The sequence below is a fragment of the Camponotus vicinus genome, unplaced genomic scaffold (assembly GCF_025532165.1).
Source record: "Camponotus vicinus isolate PSW18456_S1 unplaced genomic scaffold, iyCamVici1.0 SCAF_13, whole genome shotgun sequence".
Taxonomy (NCBI): Eukaryota; Metazoa; Arthropoda; class Insecta; order Hymenoptera; family Formicidae; genus Camponotus; species Camponotus vicinus.
The window spans coordinates 5,276,980-5,300,211 of NW_028141949.1; the positions used below are offsets into that span (position 1 = coordinate 5,276,980).

At 37.2% G+C, this 23,232-nt stretch overlaps 1 protein-coding gene and 1 long non-coding RNA gene across 2 annotated transcripts in view; one reads left to right on the plus strand and one right to left on the minus strand.

Moving 5' to 3' along the window:
• Positions 1-23,232, minus strand: part of LOC145964377 (dipeptidase 1) — an 80,240-nt gene that overhangs the window by 33,411 nt on the left and 23,597 nt on the right. The window contains exons 4-6 of the mRNA XM_083087051.1: positions 17,534-17,666; positions 11,387-11,537; positions 7,226-7,295 (exon numbers count right to left, since the gene is read on the minus strand). Coding sequence (XP_082943177.1) covers positions 7,226-7,295; positions 11,387-11,537; positions 17,534-17,666 — 354 coding nt within the window. The remainder of the gene's footprint in view (positions 1-7,225; positions 7,296-11,386; positions 11,538-17,533; positions 17,667-23,232) is intronic.
• Positions 4,873-6,705, plus strand: LOC145964384 (uncharacterized). The gene is made up of 3 exons (XR_014436445.1): positions 4,873-5,098; positions 5,384-5,525; positions 5,853-6,705. It is a non-coding gene; the product is annotated as an uncharacterized LOC145964384 (long non-coding RNA).

Genomic DNA, 23,232 nt, shown 5'->3' on the forward strand with positions numbered 1-23,232 from the left:
ATGATCGAAATCGCGTGAAGTTTTAAAAAATTCGAGTATAAATAAAGTAATAACTACTTCGCGATTGCCAAAAGTTTGAATGATCGATTAATCAATTCGACATCTCACTCGTTTATTCGAATTTGAATGCGTTCAACTTGAAATATTAAATCAAACAGGGCTTACCGTCGATATTTTGAAGGCTTATAAAAAATAGCGCCTATAGATATCAAATCATGATAAAAGATTTTATCGATTTTTCAGATGAGTAGTTGCTATTTTTTTCTCTCTATTTAGATGTGGGAGATAATAAAATGTTATAAATTTTTTTATTAGTGCTGGGCATCAATATAATCGAAAATTCTCTATCCGGTTGCAATCGCGAGGCCCGCGTTCCTATTAAACTTTTTCCTTTATCCGTTTTACAAGCATCGAAACGATCAACTTCCAACCTCTGCGTTGCCTTTGCGTTAGACGAGGCTGCAATTTCGATAATAAAACCACGATCGATGGAATCATTATTGGAACGCAGTTTACCGGTTCGATCGGAATATTTATCCCAGCAATTGTCTGCTCGACTCCGGCCAAGAAATACGCTACATCGCGCGCGCACCTGCATGGTTATTGTGCGAATCGTCCCCGAAGGTAATCTGGCATCGTCATTTCCCTTAGTACAATGGATACGTGCCGCGCAACACGATTACCATGTTACACGATTTTGCCGCTGATGCCGCTCGGCAAACAGCTGGCGGAAGTGGTTGTCTGATTTAAGCTAACTGTATATGTGGGATAATGTTAAAGGGAAGAGAGGGGAGAGAGTACTCGCGGTACTCTCGCGAAAATTTCCTTCGGAGGAAATGGAAACACGTCGAGAGGGCTCTTTAGATCTTAATCGGTACCGCGTTAAAGCCGGTCGAATCTCGCGAAGGAGGACCGCCAGTCGGGACGCGAAGGGAAACGAAAGGGACGAGGACAGGAAGAACGGAAGGAGAGAGAGCCGCGCGGGTTAGCCGCATGAGGAGACTCTGTAAAAGTGAAATACTACCGTGGACGCCCGGCAATCTCGGGAGCTTGGTGACAATTTTTTATCTTTACGAGTCTGGCGTAGCCGTTGTTCCTATTGCATAAGTGGAAACAAGAAGAATTATGCAGTTACGTAAATTATGGCACCGCCACGGAAATGGCTTCCACTGGTCTCGCTACTCTTGCGATGTCACCACTTGTAAGGAGTGATGGTGTAAGAAAAAGATCAGGAAAAGAAAAGAATGAAATAAAAGGGGGAGGAAAAAAAGCAGAAATAAAACAAAATATTGTAGATGAATTTAGAAATGTAAAATGATTTTGTGGAATTAAAAATATATATCGTAAAAAAGTATTGCCAAAATTTTCTTTAAAACATAGCAAAACCAAAAAATGTTTTTTTTAAGTTTAAGTTTGCGATGTATATTTATGTTCGTATCTTTATCTGAAAAATCTTACTCTTTCCAAATAGCTTAGAATACACACACATATTGCTACGATAATATTTTTCTTTTCGTTATTTCAGTATTATCTATAAACTCAAAATTTTTCGAAAAGTCTGAACGCGTATAGAAGATTGAACTAACGCAATTATTTTTGTACAGTATAAAATTTACGAAGTAACACGAAGAGCACGATATTAAAAATTCGACCTGTCGATAACAGAGATTTCAAGTCTGGTTTTTCGCACGCGTACATGTTGCGAGTGAAAAACGATGGAAAGTCCGTGGTCCATTGAATTGCGAACGCAACGAAACGCACATGCGTTAAATTTGCAAAACGAAAATCTACAATATTTTGTTCCATCCCGCGTTTGTATAGGAAAATATTTGTTTATGATATATCGTCTAAAAGAAATAAAGATCTAATCCTCATGAAAAGGATATGTTATAGAGGATATGTTAAGATTATAAATCCATCATTTTGGTAACGCTGCTTGTTTAGATTACTTCCTTGTTCAATTCGTCTTTTCGTGCCTTGCGCCAGATTTAGCACAGTAGAAATTCATAAAATCTTGCCCCGTAAAATTTCCCAGTATGTCAAAAACGTTATCCTCGAGGGAAATAAGAAGTGCCTAAGACAATAGAGGGTAGAAATAAGGGAGGCCCTTGGGAGGCGTGGATGAGAAGGGGCGATGAAGCGAGAGGATCTATGAACATAAATAGCTGATGTGTCAGAAACAAGTCGAATCGCTCGAATAGCACACGAATTGTTCGGCCAATTGCAGTCGATACTTGGGAGTATCGAAGTCAGTTCGCTAAACAGAGGATCGTGTATTGGCGCGGGCAGGAGTCTTAGTTTCGAAATTTTTCCACCTTGTTGACATCGTGTCGATATTGGATGCGGAACATAAGTTACGATGCTTTTTGTCGGCGATAATAAAAAATAATAATTTGAAAATAGTATTAAATTTTGAGCACGTGTAACAAAGTATCTAGATTCCAATAAATTTATTTGCTTATTATTCGTTAATGTTCGACAAAAAAAAGCATAGTTTATATTTGTTAAAAACAAAAATTAATCGTGTGGATTTTGAATTGTAAATCTCTCAGAAATAAAAGGAGATGTCGTGACAGCCGTTTGCATATTTTCCTCAAGTGTTATGAGAATACAATTCTGCGCAAAATTGCGGACGCTGGCCGCAGTCATGATTTCTCTTTTTTAGTTGTAAAATAAGTAATCCAAAGTGCATGTAATTAAGTGAAATTCCGAGCTAGCTCTCGCAAAAATTTAATCTAATTTAATCTCTGTTTTAAGAATGCAATTTTATATATTTTTTGCGAATAAAGATTTTTTCTACATTTTTTTCTAATTTTAAAATATCAATAAAATCGCGTTGGCACTATAATGCAATATTCATTCTTTTGTGATATTGAAAGTATCAACAAATTACAATTCATTTTACATTGCAAAATAATCAGAGAGATTCGCATTACTTGTTTATTTTTCTAAATAAAAAAAATTGCGATCGCAATGCATCTTATCGATATACTTCATTTTACACTATCGCTATTGCCGTTAAAACGAGTCGTACTTTTCTTGTCGTGACGTTCTACTGGCGACTGCGAACACCATCGACGACGAGTCGCGAATATGCGAGCGATGTAAATTCCGCGCGTCGACGGAAGTGCTCCGTTTCAGCTGCAGTTGCATATCCCTCCCCCCTGACCTCTCCTCGTTCTCGCGAAAGCATGCTGCGGTTTTCGGCGAATGTCTGGAAAGCACGTCGTTTGGTATTTTCCCGAATGGTAGAACGAAAGTGGCTTCGGCCGTTAGAAGCGGCGGGCTTTTTAAGAACAAAAGCGAATTCGTCACGGTTAACGTTTCCTCTCTCGTGTGCATTAATAATTTCAACTGTAACTCGCGAGAAAGTTATACGCAATTGTACTTTAATTTCAATGTGGCATTAATGTACTTGAATGCCGAGAAAGTAGCATGGTAATTCTGTTGCGTTTTTATAAGACTCCATAAAAAGAAAAATATCTTCGCAATAACAGAGACAATAATGGAGTTTCAAGATATTTGAGAACGATAAAACAGATATTTCTTTTTCGAATAATTTATATATATTCTTTAATGATATATTGAGACGACTTCTGAACGATCACAAAAGTTTTAAACGATTCTCATAGCGATACACAAACGGACTAATGCAATCAAACTTTTCCGGAAGCCCGAGTAAATCCAAGATTCTGTAAAATCGTACCGACTCGAAGATTTTCTATGAATTTTTAATCGTGCACGTCCGCGGGACTGCCTACCAGAATCCGGGATTTTCTACCTTATGTTCTGTACGTGGAATAAGATGCGAATGCCATTAAAGGACCATGAGAACGTGACACGAAATACTCATTGCAAAAGAATCAACCGAAGAGTATATATGTTTAATAGATAATCAGAACATTTGTCATAGTTAACAATATTTCTTTATGTCTAACAATTTGAACGAAATTTAAATTACAGTGCAAATTTAAAAGACAAGTAGTATATCTTATATACCCTGTTTTTAAATTAATCGATTATTATATCGATTAATATAATCGATAATCGGTTATCATAAAAATTTTTGCCATTATATAAAACGAAAACACTACCGTACGGATATTAAAAAAACTTGAAGCACTCCTTTTACAGGCAAGTTAAACGCGACAAAATAAATCTTTCTTTGTCCCAAAAAAATAAGCAACGGCGCACCATTTCCACTGAATATTTGAGCAATTTCTACATTTGCAAGTGGCTTACATTTGTACTACATCCCTAAAGTCGTTCGTATGCATCTTCGATCGTCGAAAACGCTCCTGGGATCCGCCACTCTCTCTATTTCCTGCTTCTGACCATTTGCTGCACATTGAAGAACGGCGGATGATATCCATCAGTACAGACGGATAAACGCGCAGCGGGAAAGACCCCCGGTCTTACTCTACCCATAAAATATGAATGAGCTAGTAAGTGCATCTCGTAGGAAGATCTCGTAGGAAAATTCCTCCGTCGTTTGCGACAAGCTACGTGTACTTTCGTAGTCGTGTCGTAGATGCATCGGCATGAATAGAATTAAGTAATTTGTTCAGTGCTTTTAACAATAGTTTCAATAGCTCCTCTAATGCATCTAAAATACGCACACGTAAGAAATAGAAATTGAACATCTAAAAAATAGAATATTCTGTTACTTTCGAATAAATGCTGCTTCTTAGAAATATAGAGTAGTCTTTTGCTGTGAATAAAATTTTTCAGTTAGATTTATTTATAAATGCATCTGAAAGACTCGAAAATAAAAATATATAAATTACATGTACAACATTTTTAAAGTATAGTAAATAGTTAGAAATGAAAGGAAGCAAATACACGTATCTATTGTTATATGAATTTAGTTACTCATCACCTTTAATACAATACCATCGATAATGGAACAAGACTTTAGGTGGTGCCCTGCATTGAAGACGGTGAAGTTCTTAGAGTTCTGTTTGAGCGTGCAACTAACAGCTCGAAGCAGCACCGTGGTGCAAATTCAATTCCTCCTTGATCGGCGAGGACTTAACCATACCACTGTCGCAAACACAATCAAAATTTCTGTTACGGAACATCTACGATAGTTAACGTCGTACGTATACATCGATTAATTGGAAACCAACGCGAAAGTGCTTCAAACAAGCTAGATAGATGATAAAGAGAAATAATTAATAACATAAAAAATGAGTCGAAAAATATATAGAATTTTACTTATTCAAATTTATAGCTCTACTTTATTACTACTTATTTGGATAATCTGAATGAAAATTCAATGAACTCAGATATAACATTAATAGCGTAAATGGAACTAAATCAATGATTGTAATTTCGCAACTTGGAAATGACCGAGGAAAATTTATTGTTACTGTTTCCTCAGCTCATTCGGATCCATGAAGGCTGTCGAGTGACAGTCCTGTTGCTCAGACTATTCCCTAACGTAAACTTTCGCAACGACTCTTCTACGTGACACTTTCGCGGGAAACTTACAGTTTGACAAGCGGAAGATATATCTTTGAAAGGTGAGAGGCAGCATTACTCTTAAGTGATTGCCTAGAAACGGCCCTCTCGTTTGCGAATGGAGTGGTATCCAAAGTTTACTCCAAAATCAATATGGGATCTTATATCACCGCACGCGCCATTAGTTGCCAAAGTCGCTAATGTTATAATCACTATGTGACTTTGAACTTTACTTCGCTGTCATTAAATTAAATTTTATCATAAAGCTTTTTTCAATATTTTATTAAATATTTTAATAAAATCTCGCGAATTTGTTTAAAGTATATTTTAAGTAAAAGTATTTTTTTAAATATTTGTTTGTCCTTTATAAAGAAAATAACATTCTTTAGATGTTCTTGAAGCTTTCAACGAAACTTATATATTAAGTAGTACTTTGTTGGTAATGGACAAAACTGGCGCATCAGAGGGTTGAAGGGAATTTGGAGACGACCACTAATCTGTTGAACTAACCGTCCTTTGTCATGTAAGTGAACAATAGCGTTGTAGAACTTCGAAACATGCTCCATCCATTTTAGTAGTTTTCAGAGGATCAACTCTATTGGTAAATCGCTTGAAATTTAGCTTGGTGAGATTTAGCGTTTGCTCTACAAAGACGACTCTTTCAAAGTATTGAAAGATTGAAAGTAATGGATTTATTCACTAATTATATATCAAATGTATAATAAATTACGCTTCGTTAGTAATGTGACCTCTAGTATCAAGTATCAAGCTACTTGTGGTTGGTATCTGATTCCCTATTAGAGAACAGAGATATTCAGAGTACTTGAAAACAACACAGTGTGTTATACGACACTACATGTCACATTAACATAATTTCGTTATTTTTTACGACCACATGCGATACAACGAGGAAATTGTATAACGTTTGATGTTATTACTTTGATGTTATAGCATCAGTTTTTCTGGTGCATATGCATAAACCCTCGCGGAATCACTGTGGTAATAAATTCGATATCACTGTTTCCAATGGATCTCCGATTGGACCAAAAACATTTCGGTTCCACTTTGGCGAAACCATTTTTCGTTTAAATTCTCATCGAAATCCGTATATTTATGGACGACACGTCAATACAAATGGCATAGAACATACCAGATTTACGATTAAACTCAGTTGAATATGGCTGACGTGGTCAAACTCGGTCATTTTGTCGCAATAAGCACGAAGAGAATGTGCATTTTAATTCTATTTGACACCATAATCGAACTTTGAAACTGTTAGTCCAAAAAACTTTCGAGAAATTTGTTTTGAAAAAAAAAAATATAATCAGATTATGACATATTGTATTTCAGTATATAACATAGTCATGCTATTTTTTTCGCTGTATTTCAGTATAGTATAATATAGTCGTGCTATTCTATTCACTTTTATAAATATCAAACGTACAATAGATACATAGACGATATTTTTTTATAAATATAAGTTTGTAGATTGCAGACCTGTATATGTTTTATAAAATTGTGTTCTCGATGCCATAGCCTCGCGAACGTGAATTTATAGTATCACAAAATCTCACGAAATAAGCGTTATACCTTCGCGAAGAATGAAATATGATATTGCTGTATGAATAATAACAATATTATATGTACTTTTATTCGTGTCGTGTTATATCTTCGCAAAAAATGAAAAAAATTCACATTATAACGCGCATCGATATAATACATCGACATTATAGATGAATTTGCATGTGTATTTCATACTCACCTTGCCGAAATTCGAGAGACCACCGATTTGAGGCACTTGACCGGGTTCATCCGCCGTGCTGCAGTCTGCCCTAACGAACCAACAGGTCAGTAACTCAGTAGCGACAATCGTGAATGTTATTGCGATAGAATCCTCTCTAATCACAGATTTCCACGCTCCCGTAATGCTAACGATAATGGCAATAGTATTATTCACAGGACAGTAGCTTGCGCCGAGTCGCACACCCACACACATACAATGAATGGTTCGCAATCATATCGTAACTAACTCGTCTCTATTCCGAATGATCTCGAGATATTCTCGCATGCGGCTTCATTAAATTTCTATTACACAATGTAGTTAATTTTAGTATTTGTTTTCGAAGTAAATCCACAAATATTTTAATACCAGTATCTTCAGTTTTCAAATTTACTTTTATTCTCGGAAAAGAGAATATTTTTTCTCTACACAAAACATATCGCAATAGTCGCCAGCCACTAGATAAAAACGTTACATGCGCCGTCTATCTCAATTTTTATATATATTTTTTAAAGTCGATTAAATTAAATGCGAAGCAGCTCAAATTTTCACGAAAAATCTAATCGCCTTTCGGATTTAGATACATATAAAAATTGGGATTGGTTGCGCGTGTAAAATACTCTTAGTGGATATGACAAATTCGTGTAGTGAAAAATTTAGGGGATTATTTTATCCGCAATTTGTCGAGTTTTATTTCGAGATAATTACGAGAACGATTCTCTATGGCCGTTGATAGGATCGATAGTGTATTTTTCTACAGCGTGATGTATTGTTAATTGGATCCTGTCATGTAACGCGCAAGTAAATGACGTTTCGTCGAATTGGATGGCTTGTATGCGAAAGAAATCGACCAGTTACTATGTCAATACCGAAAAATAGATTTCTATACAAGTCATTTTTTTTCTCGATCTACACACGTACCTTTTATAATCGTATATCGCATAATCCATTCCAATTTTCCACGGCATGTTATGTCATGTCTAATCGGAATAACTATTGGCGACGTAGCAAAGGGAGTTAAATATCTTATGTAGATGGGATTACGCGAGACATACAACGTGCTTTAGGTGTCAGCTCGAGGACTCGAGATAATACTACGCTGACAATCGCGCGCATTAGTGCCGATATCCTTTAAACCGTCGCGAATAGAGCAATGATGCGGTGGCAGCAATGATAGCGATAATCGATAACCATCGACCGTCGTGTACTAATCCTCGACTCGAGATCGGTTTGAAGTTTCAGCCGCATTACTGGATTTAATTGCGAACAGTAGACACACACACCTGCCATTAAATCACCGATCTCGCGGCTTTCTCTCTCGTTTGAGTGATCGGATCGAAACTGCGTATCGACGTCCTTGTCGAACGTTTCATCGCATCCAAGTTAAATCGTACGAACGCGATTTCACGAATTTATGATCGCGCGCGCTTAGAGAGGCGGCATTTTTGTTTGACCGCGTATCGTAATCGCTCTATCTATCGTAAAATGCCGAATGCTCGCCGGACGCGTATAATATTGTTACAATATACATTAATCCGCGCGGGGGATTTATCATGTTACACGCGAGATTTAATTACAAAGCAACGCAGGGATGCATGAAATATGTCGGCCGTCGTGTTCCGCCCGTCGCGGAAATAAATCGCGTCGGAGGCTGGTCACGGCAACGCATCTATTGTTAACAATTTTTATCGGTGCGGCTTTGCGCGCATTTCCTCCCGGCGCGGTATATCCTTAGGCCGGGCTAAATATACTCATAAATGAACCGAGCGAGTTGATCGCCGTCTTGCGTGTTTCTTTATACATCGCGTAATGCAACGTTCGTAATGACGAGAATAAGTAGGTATTATTCGACGAAATAACCTGAAATTCTTTTTTATTCCTGGGTACCCGAGATATATCGAGGACGTTTTAAAAAGCAGCATTTTAGATAATTTTGCCCTCCTCGGAATAATGCTAACTTGACGTAACGAATACATTGCTTAATTGAGTAGAACGGAAACTCTAATTTAGAAGTGATTTTTAAATAGTAGTATTAGATTGCACGCAAAAGAATTCCGCATCTAATATTAACCAGACAGAAATGTATATTTTTTATCGATTTTAATAAACATTTTTATCGTAAAGTTCCAGGAAATAAATGAAAGTTTGGAAAAATACTATAAATCCATCTTGATCATAAATACAACAATGCTATAAAATCGATCTATAATAGAGCTCCGATTTTCTGGTGAATGTCATAAAATAGAGAGCGATATTCTAGAAACACGCAGAAATACAAAACGAGAAGATATAAATTGGGACTCATCTGGCTCATATAAAAGCGTCGGAATACGCGATGCTTTGCAATATTCGTCAACTCGCTAGGAAAGTTTTATATTATGTTCCTCTTTTGCAGGCATCTCTGAGAGAAGTCTCGTAAAAATAGGCCGGCACTCGCGAATTTGTTCATTGTTTGTCGTATATAATAATATTTCTACGGTGTGTCTACCGTGGCATCAGCTGGGGCAGACGACCTGCGATTTTAACCTCGTGTACCCGCTCGATACTCTTCCTATCTCGAAACAAAACAACTTGACGTATAAAAGAAAGACTCGTGGATTATACCAGGGAATTTCACGTTGAAACATAGGATGACATGATATAATCGAATCACTTATTTTAGAAAGGACTTTATTCAAAAATTAAAAAGAAAAATGCGTTTTTACTTTTTATACGTAATAATCCTTTCATATAAAAATAATAATCTCTCTCTATATAATATATATTTGTATATGGAAAAATTAATGTTAACCATAATATTAACATAAATGTAGTAATAATTAATATAAATGTAGTAATAGAGTGAAAATGAATGTCCTTTCTCTAAAAATATATTAACTATCTACTGCATTTTTCTTGAGAATTTCGGAATAATATTCTCTCTAGAATAATTGAGTTAAATATATCTCTTTTTACTAACCATCTTACAAGTGATTTTATTAGAAAATTAAAATTTTACGAAATAGCCAGAATATTTTGGAAGTGCAAGGGATATATTAATCCACATAAAACTGGATAATCCATGTAATACGATCTCATAAAATTTCTCGATATTGCAATCGCCATCTTTTTCAATTCGACCTTTAAAGGGCCGAAACTAGGAATTTTGGATTATTGTACAGACGTGCGCAAATATATACATATACACATTCATACATACACATACACACACTCTGTGGTAACGTTGATCTTACGGTCCGTGCACGAACTATTATGGGAACTTTAATCCGTTTACGTTAAACGTTTTACTGCTCGCGTTCAAAGCGATAGCTTTTAATGCACGAGAAATGAACGAAACTGTGTACGGCTTCGAATTACTACTACCGTCGACCAGAGGGTATTTCACTTCAGTCAGAACACGGATGAAAAGTCCCGGCTGTAAAGGCATCGATGATGGCACGTCTACCGCAATGCTCAACGTTATTGCGCGGTTTGCGGCCCATTTTCAGCGACCGGACGATAAAGTTCTATCCTGGTAATCGCTATTCACGCATCAACGCGCATCCGGTGATCAATTTTTATTTCGACTACTGACTCCGACAACTTTTTCGTTCTATTCGATCTATTATACGCTTTCGCGGTACCAATATTTACGTTTTTTTGCGAAACGAGATACGAAATGCAAAAGCCTTGTCCGGTCTCCGGATTTTTGCGTTACAAAACGCAGTAATAGCGAACTTTCTCAAACACATATTCCCAACGCGAAAAATACACGTATATGTATATATTTGAGATTTGATAAATTAATTTTATCATTTGAAATCTGAATTTTGATCGTATGTGTAATTTTCTATCTTAATGAGATCATTTAGCATTTAGCGCGTTTAACGCCTCGATTTAAGCGAAATAGACTAGCTGCAGCGCGCGTGCACTTTGTGAAACTTAACATTATTAGAGTTTGAGCCTGTGTATGTGTATATGTGTTCGCAAATGTATAACGGCGACAACCACATAACGAGATTGCAGCTCGTACGATCTCGCACGAGTGTAACATTGTGACGGATGTCGGTGTAACGCGTTTTGCTTCTGGTTTCCTTATTGTTCCGCTTTACAGCACGACACTTTTATGGCGTTTATATCGCATTTCTGCGTTGGCACACTCACCAAGGCGTGTTGCACGTGTGCGTGAGGGTGAGATACCTGGCGCCCAACTCGTACAGCATCCTCAGGACCGCCAGACTCGCCCCGACGGCGTGGCCCCCCTCGACCCCTATCAGACTCGCTAATCTACCCTCTTTGTGCGCCTTCTCGATACCTGAAATCATACGTTATAATTTACTTCGCGATCCCCGTTTGCTCGCTTATTCATGATGTAATAGCACAAATAACTTTGAGCCTTATTCGGAATTGAGCCCATCACTATTACGAGCTATTATTCTGACAGAATAGCGGTGAATTTGTATCACACGCGCCATTTGAAATCAATAAAGGAGAAATGTGTTCCAGACGCGTGCGTTAAATAGATAAATCCCGACAATATACATAAATGTGAACGTTTAAACTCTTCGACGAACTTGAATCTAATTTATATTTTGTCCATTAATTTTTACATCATCGAAAGAATCTCATTTCCGTGATTTTTAGCACGTAACGCGAGTGACACGTGAATCAAATAATATATAGTTGAAACACCGTTACAAAGTTTCCCAGTCGTGCTCCCGATAAGTAATGCCGATGGTAAATGGATCTGAGAAAGTTTGCAAATTCTGTTTGCGCGCGACATTGGAAAACAACGACGAAGTCGCGCTCAAGCAGCGTTTTCGACGGATTTACGTACGCTCCGAAATTGTCGAGACGAAATATCGTCGGAGAAAAATACTTAAGCGCGATATTTTACCCGTGTGTCCCTCTTATTTCGTGCGAGGCCGAGCGTAAATGATACGAATATAAAATTCAATTACGACGCCCACAATGCACGACGCATGTGGATTATAATTAAGCGAGCTTATCCGACGTCTCTGATCTCTTTGGATTAATTAAATCTTTCAAATTATCTGTCGTTATCGAATGTTTCATCGCGACGATCGTTAATTACATAGTATAAATAGAAGTTAATTAAGCCGATGATGATCTCGGGCCGCTAAAATCCAAAACCCGGAATCGATCGAAGAAAACTCAGCGGGTGAAGTTAGGGCTCTTAATCAACGGGTAATCGAGCATTTTGTCATTCCGCGAATTCGATTTGCGACGTTTAATCACTTAACCAAATTTGTCGGCAGAAGATCCGGTCGATGGTATCGAGGAATTCAATTTCGCGGTATGCGTCATGCGGATTTGATTAAAATACCTTATTGGGTACGTCGGTTTAGGGAGCGTCTTGCCGTCAATACATTCGCATACAAACGCAAATTATAATTTTATCGTGTGTATAATTCTATCGTTTTTCCGTACGAATTCTTATTGCCCGCTTGAGCATACGTCAACATCGGCTTACAGATGAGTTTGATAAAAAAAAGCAACGTTGTAATTTATCATCCAATTACAAAGAATTCACGGCAGCTAGGCGGAAGTAATACACTTGACGTCAACGGATTACCGCGCTTCTAAAAATAACATTCCGGAGCGAGGTAATATCACACACAAAAGCAGTAAACCGGAATACATAATACGACCTGTATGTCGCATCGTTACAATATACAGATGTATTTTTACAGGTGTATTTTTAATACGTTCTCATTTATTAATAAATATCTGTACGTGTCATTCATATATTGATTCAACGATCGATAATTGAAGAGTTCATACAGATAATTGAAGAACTCGATGTAGGACTCTCTCTTGCATAAGAGAAAAAAACACTTTCAGAAATAAATTCAATTTTCTGGGTCAGTTATTTTTTAAGTCGGAATTATTTTACTTAAATTTTTTGTTGAGAAATAAAAGGCAAATTGTGTTAAAAAAGAAACAGAAATCGCATTATCTCTAACTAAATTGTTTTACATTCTTTTTTTTAGAAGCGGTGCGACTGCTCGCTGCGTTGGCACTGACGAATTATAATTTTGTTCCTACTTGCGAAAGTTCGTGAAACGAAAGTTGGTAAGTAGAAAAGTATCCTACTAAAATTTGCATACTTTTTAAATAATCCTCTTTTACAACGAAAGATCGTGGTACCTATCTTTCAATAGCCTTGTATGAAGACTCCCGACATGTCTATTTAAGTCACTTTAGATCCAAGAGGTTCTTCAATCCTCGCGGAAAATGAACCCTCTTCTTTTCTTCGTCTACGAACGTTAAAAAAGTTTAACAATGCGCATTTTTTCCCGCTCGAATCCCGAGTCAAACCGAATGTGTCACAGCGATGTCATTTGTCGCGGTGGGACGGCTTTAATTTTTCCCGTTGACATGGCCAGCGATTACGTTGTATTACGGCTTCTAATGGACGAATGGACAAAAAAGGAGCGACGCGAATAAAACGCGTGCTGTCGATGGGTCCTTGATTTAGTGCGCCTAGCGATTTATACTTTTGCACCCGCTCTCATGTAACGCTGATACATTTGCCCTGCGAATGTATCGGTTCGCCTGCTCTCATACGGATGTATGCATGTATCCTATGTCTGTACATGCATGCGAATGTATATGTATGCACTCGCACATATATATATATATATATATATATATATATATATATATATATATATACACACACACACATATATAAGATGAGTGCTCTTCGACATTATCGGAGGAACTACGGAGCTCCATGGTTTCAGAACATTCTTCCATTTCTCGTGGAATTTCTCATCTTCCACGTTCTACCGGCACCCTTTCTTCCATCTGGCAGATTGCTTCCCCAAAGTGCTATATTTTGTACCATCTCGCGTGCGCGCGCGCGCATGGCGCACTCTTTTCGCGCGACTCCCTTTTCCAGTCGGAAGAGATAACGCGCTACCGATGTGCATAAAATTTGCATATAATTTTAAAAAGACGAGCATGCGGTTTTCTTTACGGTGACATATGATCGTTTGTCTTCTTATCAACACTCACGTAATGCGCTGTGAATAAAGTAAAGGCGATGCTTCGAAAAATATGAATAAAGACCGAGTTACGCGCGGAAAATGAAGTACGTAATTTTTTCCCTACGTATATCGTAGGAAATGACAGATAAATACTGCTCCGAAAATTAAATGTAACCTTTTTTGATCAATTCAAATTTATTGATATATTTATATATACAATTTGCACCGAAATTTATTTCATCTAGGAAATGTCATTCTCGAGATACGTTTGACACTCTAAAATATCGCTCGAAAGCGCACTATAACGTCCGACGAAATTACAGCAAATATCTCTATGTTGCCTCTGAAATACCTTGGTCTTTTAATCAGCGGAGAGAAAGTCGCGATGGGGAATATGGGACTGTCGGTTTGGTACAATCAGATGTCCGTACATATGAATGTACATATGCGTATTTTATGTTCATTTACATATGCATGTGAGCGGCGACATGCAGTCGTCGACGTTCGGGGTTATCGAACGAAGTATATCGGTCGGCGTATCGGACCGACATTTTTCCATTCTGGTTGGAATTCACCATCCGGTGCATCTTTCTTGCGTTCCATCATCTTCTCATCGGATTTGCGTTACGCTTAGACAGCGCGCATTGTGACAGCGGGACAACGAAATCCAACGGCAAATATTTGCTCGCCAAATATAGGAATATTTTCTAGGAATTCCTGACGCGTACATATCTTCGCGAAATATGACATATTAAAAATAATAGAGATAGCAAGAAGAGAAAAAGAAAGAGAGAGAAAAACGTAACAGAAAAGAGAAATAGCGTAATAACAATAATTGAGATGCGGTTAAGAATTATGACAGGAATTTTATATTGTTTATTAAAAATGAGAAAAAGAATTTGACATATTCCAATAAAATTCAAGAACCTGTGTGTGAGAAATTTCCTATACCATCAATCTCCAATTTATATTTAATAAAATGCACTTGAATCTTCTCTGTTAATAATTTCTCTAAATAACTCCGTCTCAGTAAGCTGTTTTTATATTATATAAATATCGTAAAATATTTGATAATGTAATAATAACAGTCGATGTTGCCACTAGCGTATTTTATTATGTATATGTATAATCATTTCATTTGTGTGCCGAAGCTGCAATTTGTGTCTATAGTGTTTGCAATAAAAAAAGATATAGCAGCGATTTCCCGTAATATTAATCTTGAATTGTTTTCATAGCAAGTCTTTGTCCAGGAATGCATACGTCAAAACGAAAACCAATCGATAAAGCGATTAAGACTATTTACCGAGACTATCTTTGTTCGTTTTCTCGTTTTCTCGATGTCGCAGATTCATCACATTGTAGTCATTGCCTTTTTCTATCTTTTCTTTTACCGATTCAACATTTCTTCCATGCTTGAGGAAAAATCTCATCGAGGTTTTATGTATTTACGATATGGTAATATCTATTATTTTTAAATGTTTAATAGTTATAGAAATTAATGTAACATTGAACATTTTCAAGCACTGCAGTTTCTCGATGAATCAATTATATGGAGATATTATTAAAATTAAATTATAATAAGAATTGAGACAGTTTAGATGACATAAATATTTGAAAATCATTTAGAGTAAAAGCTTCTAAAAAGAAAAAGAGAAAATCATATTAATACGTCATATTAATATGTCTAAAAAACCTTTCGATGTTTTCTAAAATTCTAGAACTTTATTTTTTGGCATATTCATCAAAATTTTGTAAATAATATTTTATTTGGAAATGCTATATAATATTATTATTCAATCCAATTTATTAAAAAGCAATTACAAAATGGAAAATGACAATTTCGAAAGCTATAGCAATTTGTTGTTGTTATTGATAGATATGGAGCAAAAAGTGATGTACGAATTTATATATTTATTTATATAAATGTAATCTCTCTGTACAAAATACACCATGAAAATATTATTGATGTGATATTGCTCTGCCATATTTTTATCAATACAAACGAAATTGGACTCTCGTAATTCTCTTTCTCTTTTTCTTTTTTTTTTAAATTTTTCATGGAATCAGTAAATGAATTTCATTTCTCGTGCAGACTATTTCTCGTCTCTTCAATTCGGTGATACATGTATGCGTAAAAGCTCCGTCTTTTCCGTGTAAAAATTTCTCTTCTAAAAATAAAGAAAAACTGACGGGAGAAAAACCTCTCCCTTCAATCGATCTTATTACATTCTCGCCTTTTTCTAATTCTTTTGTGGAACTTCGCACCTGGAAAACTCGACTGTTCTGGCGGATCGTTCCGAAATGGATTTGACGAGGTCGAAAGACACTTCAAGAGACATTCGAAAGATGCTTCTTACGTTGAAGGAGCGATTGCTCGTTTTCTGGTTCGCGTTTCTTCTTCACTATCTAAAGTGCATTCTAAATTTTTGAAAGGAAAGTCCATATCGAAAATGACGAAGAATGGAGAACGACGTTTCTCGCTGACACAGTGCCAAAGGATCTCAAACATGTCAAGGACTCGAGCGGCAAATAGGTAATCCGATTCGATAATGAAAATTTAACGCTATAGCGATTTCGCCGGTTTCAAGCGGACATGCGTTACGGATAACATATTTTCACAGGCTACGGTTTAGTTATATTTTTATTTTCACGAATATCCATCAACGAAAAATGCCACACGGAGATTACAGGAGGAATGCGGACGTGTGGATAACAACTGGGGAAAAAATTCATAGGTAGAGAATCCAAAAATCTGTTTACTTGGACGAGGAGAAATCTATCATCGCATCAGCTTTATCTCTGTAATTTTAAACATCGTTGGCTCTGTAGAGAGTAAATTGATATAGCGAACAATTATGCAAGATTGATCCCGCGTCGAGTAACGCATTAATTTCCACGCGAAACTCGGATTATCAAGTAATATGGTCGGCATTAAAGGGTTAAGTGGAATATTTGTTGTAATCCGCGGTATAATAAATTCCCTGTCGAATGAAAAATAGCGAGTATTTTAAATTGATCGGCTTTCCAAAGTTCTCTCGCGGATCTTCGATCACATATTTTTCTGAGAGGCCAAGTGTCGATCGAGTGAGTGTTCAATCGAAAATATTTGAAATACTGAACGAAATTGAGGTCGATTCGCGAACTGGCTATGTGCCAAATGTACATCGCGAGGCGAATTTTCATCCTCGCAAGTCGCGATGCTTTTAATGTTTCGGGCTACTATATCTCATGTATTCTTGATTTTATCTCGCTGCGTTTGCGAGCTTATAAGTGCTCGGGAATAAAAATTACGAACCTTCCGCTGTGGTAACCAGGACCATATTTTCCTGATGCTTGTTAACTAATCGACGAATAAGGTCTATTTGTTCCAAGGCCAACTGCACCGAGTCAAGATGCTGCGACGAGCAGGGTACATATGCAGACCAGAACTGCAACAGTAAAACGGAAACATGTCAATTATTCAATTTATCAATTTGTTTGCTTAATCTACGAACATGTGTTGAATAATATTCTTAATTTTTTATTTTTAATATAAAGATCATTATATAATGATATATTAGATTATATTTTATAGATTATATACAACAAGCGAATGTAAATGATGATTATTATTTAATTATGTAAAAGATACATAAATTTTATATCGATAAGCTCAATCGAAAATTCATCATATTAATGGATATATTATGACGATACTGAAATGTAAAGTAGGCTATTTTCATGCTAAAGCTAAAATCGATAAAAAAGGTTGCGATTTATTACAAAGGATTACTTGTATTCAATATTGGCTCTCATGGGCTTATTCTAATTTAAAATACAATAACGTTAATCTCATTCGTATTCTAATTACGAGATATTTCTGACACATTTAATGCTCCGTTTTAATCCAGCATCTGATAACATTAGGAATATATAATTAAATGCACATTACGATAGTCTACAAACACGGGATAATTTGCATTTTAAATAACCGGGTATCGGCGGGGATCGTAAATAACAGAAACTTTAAGGGTCCCTTTGCGTAATGCATTCAAAAGCAAGAATATAATGGCTCGATTTGTGGAATAATTTGGCTCTGAATGTACCGTCTTTTAAGGTTACGCTCTATGCATGACATTGTACATGACATTACAAAAAACCAACGCGACTTCAAAAAGGCACGCGATGCGGAGATCGCGATTTCTGTTTTTAACCGTCACGCGAGATCGTCGCGCGGTGATATAATTAGTTCTTTTGCTCGTTACGACATCCGTTTGACATTACAGAATTTATGTGCATACTTTAGCTGGTTATCCTTATAGTCCGTAAATTAAACAACACTGTGATTAGATTGCTTTCTTTGTTGCGCTTCATTATGTCCTTAAATATACTTTTCGCAAAGAAAGCAGGAAAAAAGAAGAATAATTTTACATGAAGTTAATAAATTTTCATTAAAAGAGAAGCGCTTGATATCTCGTCAGGTGACACCGTCTGAACTCGGACATGATAAACATTAAGTTGGTGTTTTGTAATCGAAACTAGGACGAGAGGTGTCTTACTTTAGCGCAAATTTTTCGCACTATATTATGCACAAGTGCGCGCATCGCGTCGTCGGCGAGAAGTTTTATTCAACAATGCGGAAGAAATTTATGCTTGAGGCGTGAAATTACCGTCGCCGCGCCGTAAATCAACGGACGAGGAGGCACGAGGGGATTCTTCCGGTTTTTCTTTCAGTATCGCTTCGGTCTGCAGTTGACAGGAATTGCACCGTCGCGAATCGCGAAGCCGCCGGTGACGTCGCGAATAGTGACGACTTTAATCGCGCGCGATGCCAGCAGCCGTAATTACGGTTCGGGACTCGGGTATTTCGAGTACTTCGGTGACTTTTAGCCGCGAGACGGCTAATTGCGACGCGTAAATAATTCAACGGTAGAGAGCGGAAAGTTCAGCCTACGCTCGCGGTTTAATGTCGGTACGCCAAACGGAAACTGCACAAGACGGAACAACTTTTAACTCGTAATTGCTCTTGTATATATAGTCGAATGATTACTTGCGGAGCAAATACAGCCGTCGGAAAAATTAAAAAAAAAAGTAAACTTGACGTTATATCGAGTATACGCGCGGTATTTATTTAAACTAGCGCATTATCGTGTCAGACATGACATCTTTCGTGTCTAATGTGCTGCACTCACGTGTACTACATTATTTGAGATTACAGAAATTATATATGATCAATGAATAAAATATCATTCGCCATTAATGGCCTTTTTTCATTCTTTCTTACGATAATTATGGAGAAATATACGTTCATATACGCAAACAAGCACTATTTCGAGTTCGCAATTGCATTCCCGTTATCAGCAATTCCAGTTCTAGATGCGAAATCTTAATTTCAAATGTCACGATGGAAGAAACTTGATTTCAAAAGATGAACAACGCCACGTAATCTTACATCAGAGAAAATGCAGGGATATTAAGCGAAATATACCGACGTCTGTATTAGTGGTACAATCGCTCCTCGTATTCCCCCTCACGATACTGCAAGGAGGCAGTTACCGCAGCATTTTAGGTCAGACATTCACAAAACATGTTTCCGTATGTGTATATAATGTGTATGTATGTGTGCAAGGGGTTCCTCTTTTCCCTTCCGCACCTTTCTCAGCTGCGCGCAAGAACGAGCAGTAGTTGTGGCGAGTTTTAGGTCAGACGTTCGTAAAAATACTCTCCTCTCTGCGTGTATACAACGTGTCGTATCTGCGATTCTACTTAAAGGCGAACTGTGGTTGTAAGGACCCCCTGCTCTCTCTTTAGTTCTCTTTTTCTTTTTTTTCTCTCTTTATCTCTCTCCCTCTCTTTTTCTCTCTCTTCCTCTCGCCGTAGTACGAGATAAGTTTTAGCAATCTTGTAGCCGCGCAATGTGAACTGGCTATTAAGACGGCCGTTTTAACTTACCTCGCGGAGATCACTTCGCGAAGAACCGCGCACGTGAAAATCGATTTAAAAAATTGCTTTCTTTCTTTCTTATCGTGTTACTTTATTAATCCTCGCATCTGGCACCGTGTAAATTTCAAACGTATTTCGTATCGCGTTGTAATGTACGGATTTCTCTCGCGAGCTTCTTGCAATATTAGAATCGCAAAAATACTGCTCTCTATTTTATCTACTACTTGAGAACACAATACGGCGAACTATATAAAAATAAAATAAATACTTTTAAATATTAATTTTTTACAAAAAATAATAGTCTTTTACATGTTATTTGTTATTATTTTACATAGTTTTGGCGAATTTATCGGTATTGAAATTATTCGTATATTTGATCGATTTATTATTTTTATTACTACTCGATCGTTTAGTTATTGAATGTTAAAATATAACAAAAAAATGGAAAAGTAAAAATTCAATTTAATAACAATTGTCGAAAAAGAGAGATAAAAAAACGTGTTTTGCCGCTGGCGTTACATCTTCCCCATCAATCTTTTTACAATGGATCTAATATTTCGAAACAACTACGGGAAACGTAAATTTTCTCCCGTCTTACCTCAAATTGCTTCTCTTGCTGCGAAGTCGCCGAAGGTGTAACGCAAATTCCCACCGAGAGACGCGATAAATCGGGTAGCTTCGGCTCATCTCAAGTTGAAATGCACTTTCGTGATTTGTGATGTGCTGGAAATGCCGAGAATCTCGCCGATAGACAGCCCGAGGGTTCAAACGTACTTGTATCGATTCTTCAAGTATTCTTCGGATTCTACGATGCGTAATGTACTGTGCATGAGATCATAATGGGGAAGTGTGTTTTGGCTTTCTTTTGTATTAGATCTCCATTAAATGAGAATAAAATGTATACATTTCCGAGAAAATAATTAAAAAAAAATTCATATTCAAGAAACTAAAATTTATATTAATACGTAATAACAAAAGAAATTGATACTTTTATTTTCTCTATTTTGATGTGCGTTTGATTGAGAAAGCTTGTATGTTTGTCAAAAAAGGATCATTAGAAGGGAAAATCTTGTCCACGTCGTGATATTATGTAAGATTCTATGTAAGTCGACAGCACGCGATCAATGGAGTAACCTTTCACAGTGGATACCAGTCAGTCCGTTTGAATTAACCAGGACAGTGATAGATCGAGGGCCCCGGTTTGGTTACCGTATATGTGTATATGCGTTATATATACGTGTTATGTGCATGCATGTGTATGCGAGTTCGTCCCAATGGACATAACCGAGTGGTTATCCCTTTCGTCCTGACGTTGGCAGACTGGATACCTTAAGGGATCTGTTGAGGTCGGAACATAATCCGAAATATATATGGTATGAACAACTCTCATGCTTTGCTTTCCCTTTGATATTCTCTTCAATATTGCTATGCCGTTAATACTTTTAAATAATATATTTTTAGAAAATTATTAAAAAAATTAAAAATTAAAAACCGATGAAAATAATATGCATATTGGATAATATTATAATCATGCGGCTTTATTATTATTATAATACGGTGTTCTACGTGTAATATCTTGCGCGCTTTTATTCAGTTTAATTACAAAATTCTCGCGTTTCCATTTTAATCGCGTTATTAATGATTCGCGTATAAATGTGATATATTTATATTAAAAGAAAAACTCTCGCGCAATTATCCGACCATTATGCGTTGCGTTATCGTTCTCATAATTTTTTTTATGCGATTACGAGCTACAGCTTGCGCATCTCGCGTGATCGCAGATTGGCATTAATTATGAAAAATTGCTCGTAACGCATTATGTTGCCTCGCACGGTAAACATGACTATGCGCTCTACTACGTCATTATGCATCAGATTAATGTTTCATTTAATAACATTAATGATTTCATTACATTATGATGGTAAATGACGCGCATTTACACGTCTTCTCATTAGCGGTGGATGCTCGCTCGTTCCCTTCTTCCCTTCTTGTTTGAAAGTAAACGGATATCTTAGCGTTAAGGTGAGCGAGCAAGACCTCGATCCTTTTCAAAGGTTTCGTTCCATTTTTGCGCTTTAAGGGTCGACTTTTCGAATCGCGCCCCAACCCTTTTATCATGGCACTTCGCTCGTAGCTGCCATAACTGCGCGTCTAGACCGGCTCCTAATGGCTGAATCACGCGCCGAGACTGTCTTACTAACGAGAACGCTGGTATTTTCAAAGGTCTCTCGAGAAATTTTGCCTCTCACCGACGGGGAATATATCGGGTGATCTTCGATATTACGCTTTTATCCGACACCGCTCGGAAACATTCAATTTCTGTGCATCCCGCTGCGCGCCAAAGTTCTATTGTAACTGAAAGTTTCACGTCGATGTAACCTCACGCGATATATTATTTATCTTTACCAGCGTCGCAACGAATTGCTGTAACGCGTTCGTGTTAATTCGTAATGCGTTTTAACAGATCTCGCACGTATTCCCGTACGAGGTCTCGAATCTCGTTTGAAAAAGCACGGATTTACGCGTAGGACGCGAGGCGCGCAGGCACCTCGAAAATGAATATCGAGAGACCGAAATCCCGTAATCCTCCTTCCGATTTAATCCGAGATTCAATGCATTTAAGAATGTATATATCGCGCTTCGTATACGCTGCGTTTCCGCGGTCGTTCGATATCGGCTCTCTTAAATGGATTCCAGGTCCGCTATATCGTATTCGTAACGGGTCTATGACCGGTATACCGGCTATTACCGTGCTATCGAGTCGCATTGCTTATTTAATACGAGCCAAGAGTCTCGTTTGAATGAATCGCGAGCTATATGTATCGACGATTTACATATATGCAGCACGTTCCGTCAAATTCAACGTTCGAGCACGTTTCGGAGGAATATTTTTGTATCTTCGTACGCATTCCCTCTCGAAACTTTCCATCGGGCTACTTTGCCTACGCGTATATGCGACTATGTGCGACTCTTGTCTTCATCTCTTCCTTCTTTTACTCTCGACTATGTACTTCACGTCTTGAATACTGTAAATAAATTCCCCGCTTCTGTTCTCTTTTGAGAATTGCTTTA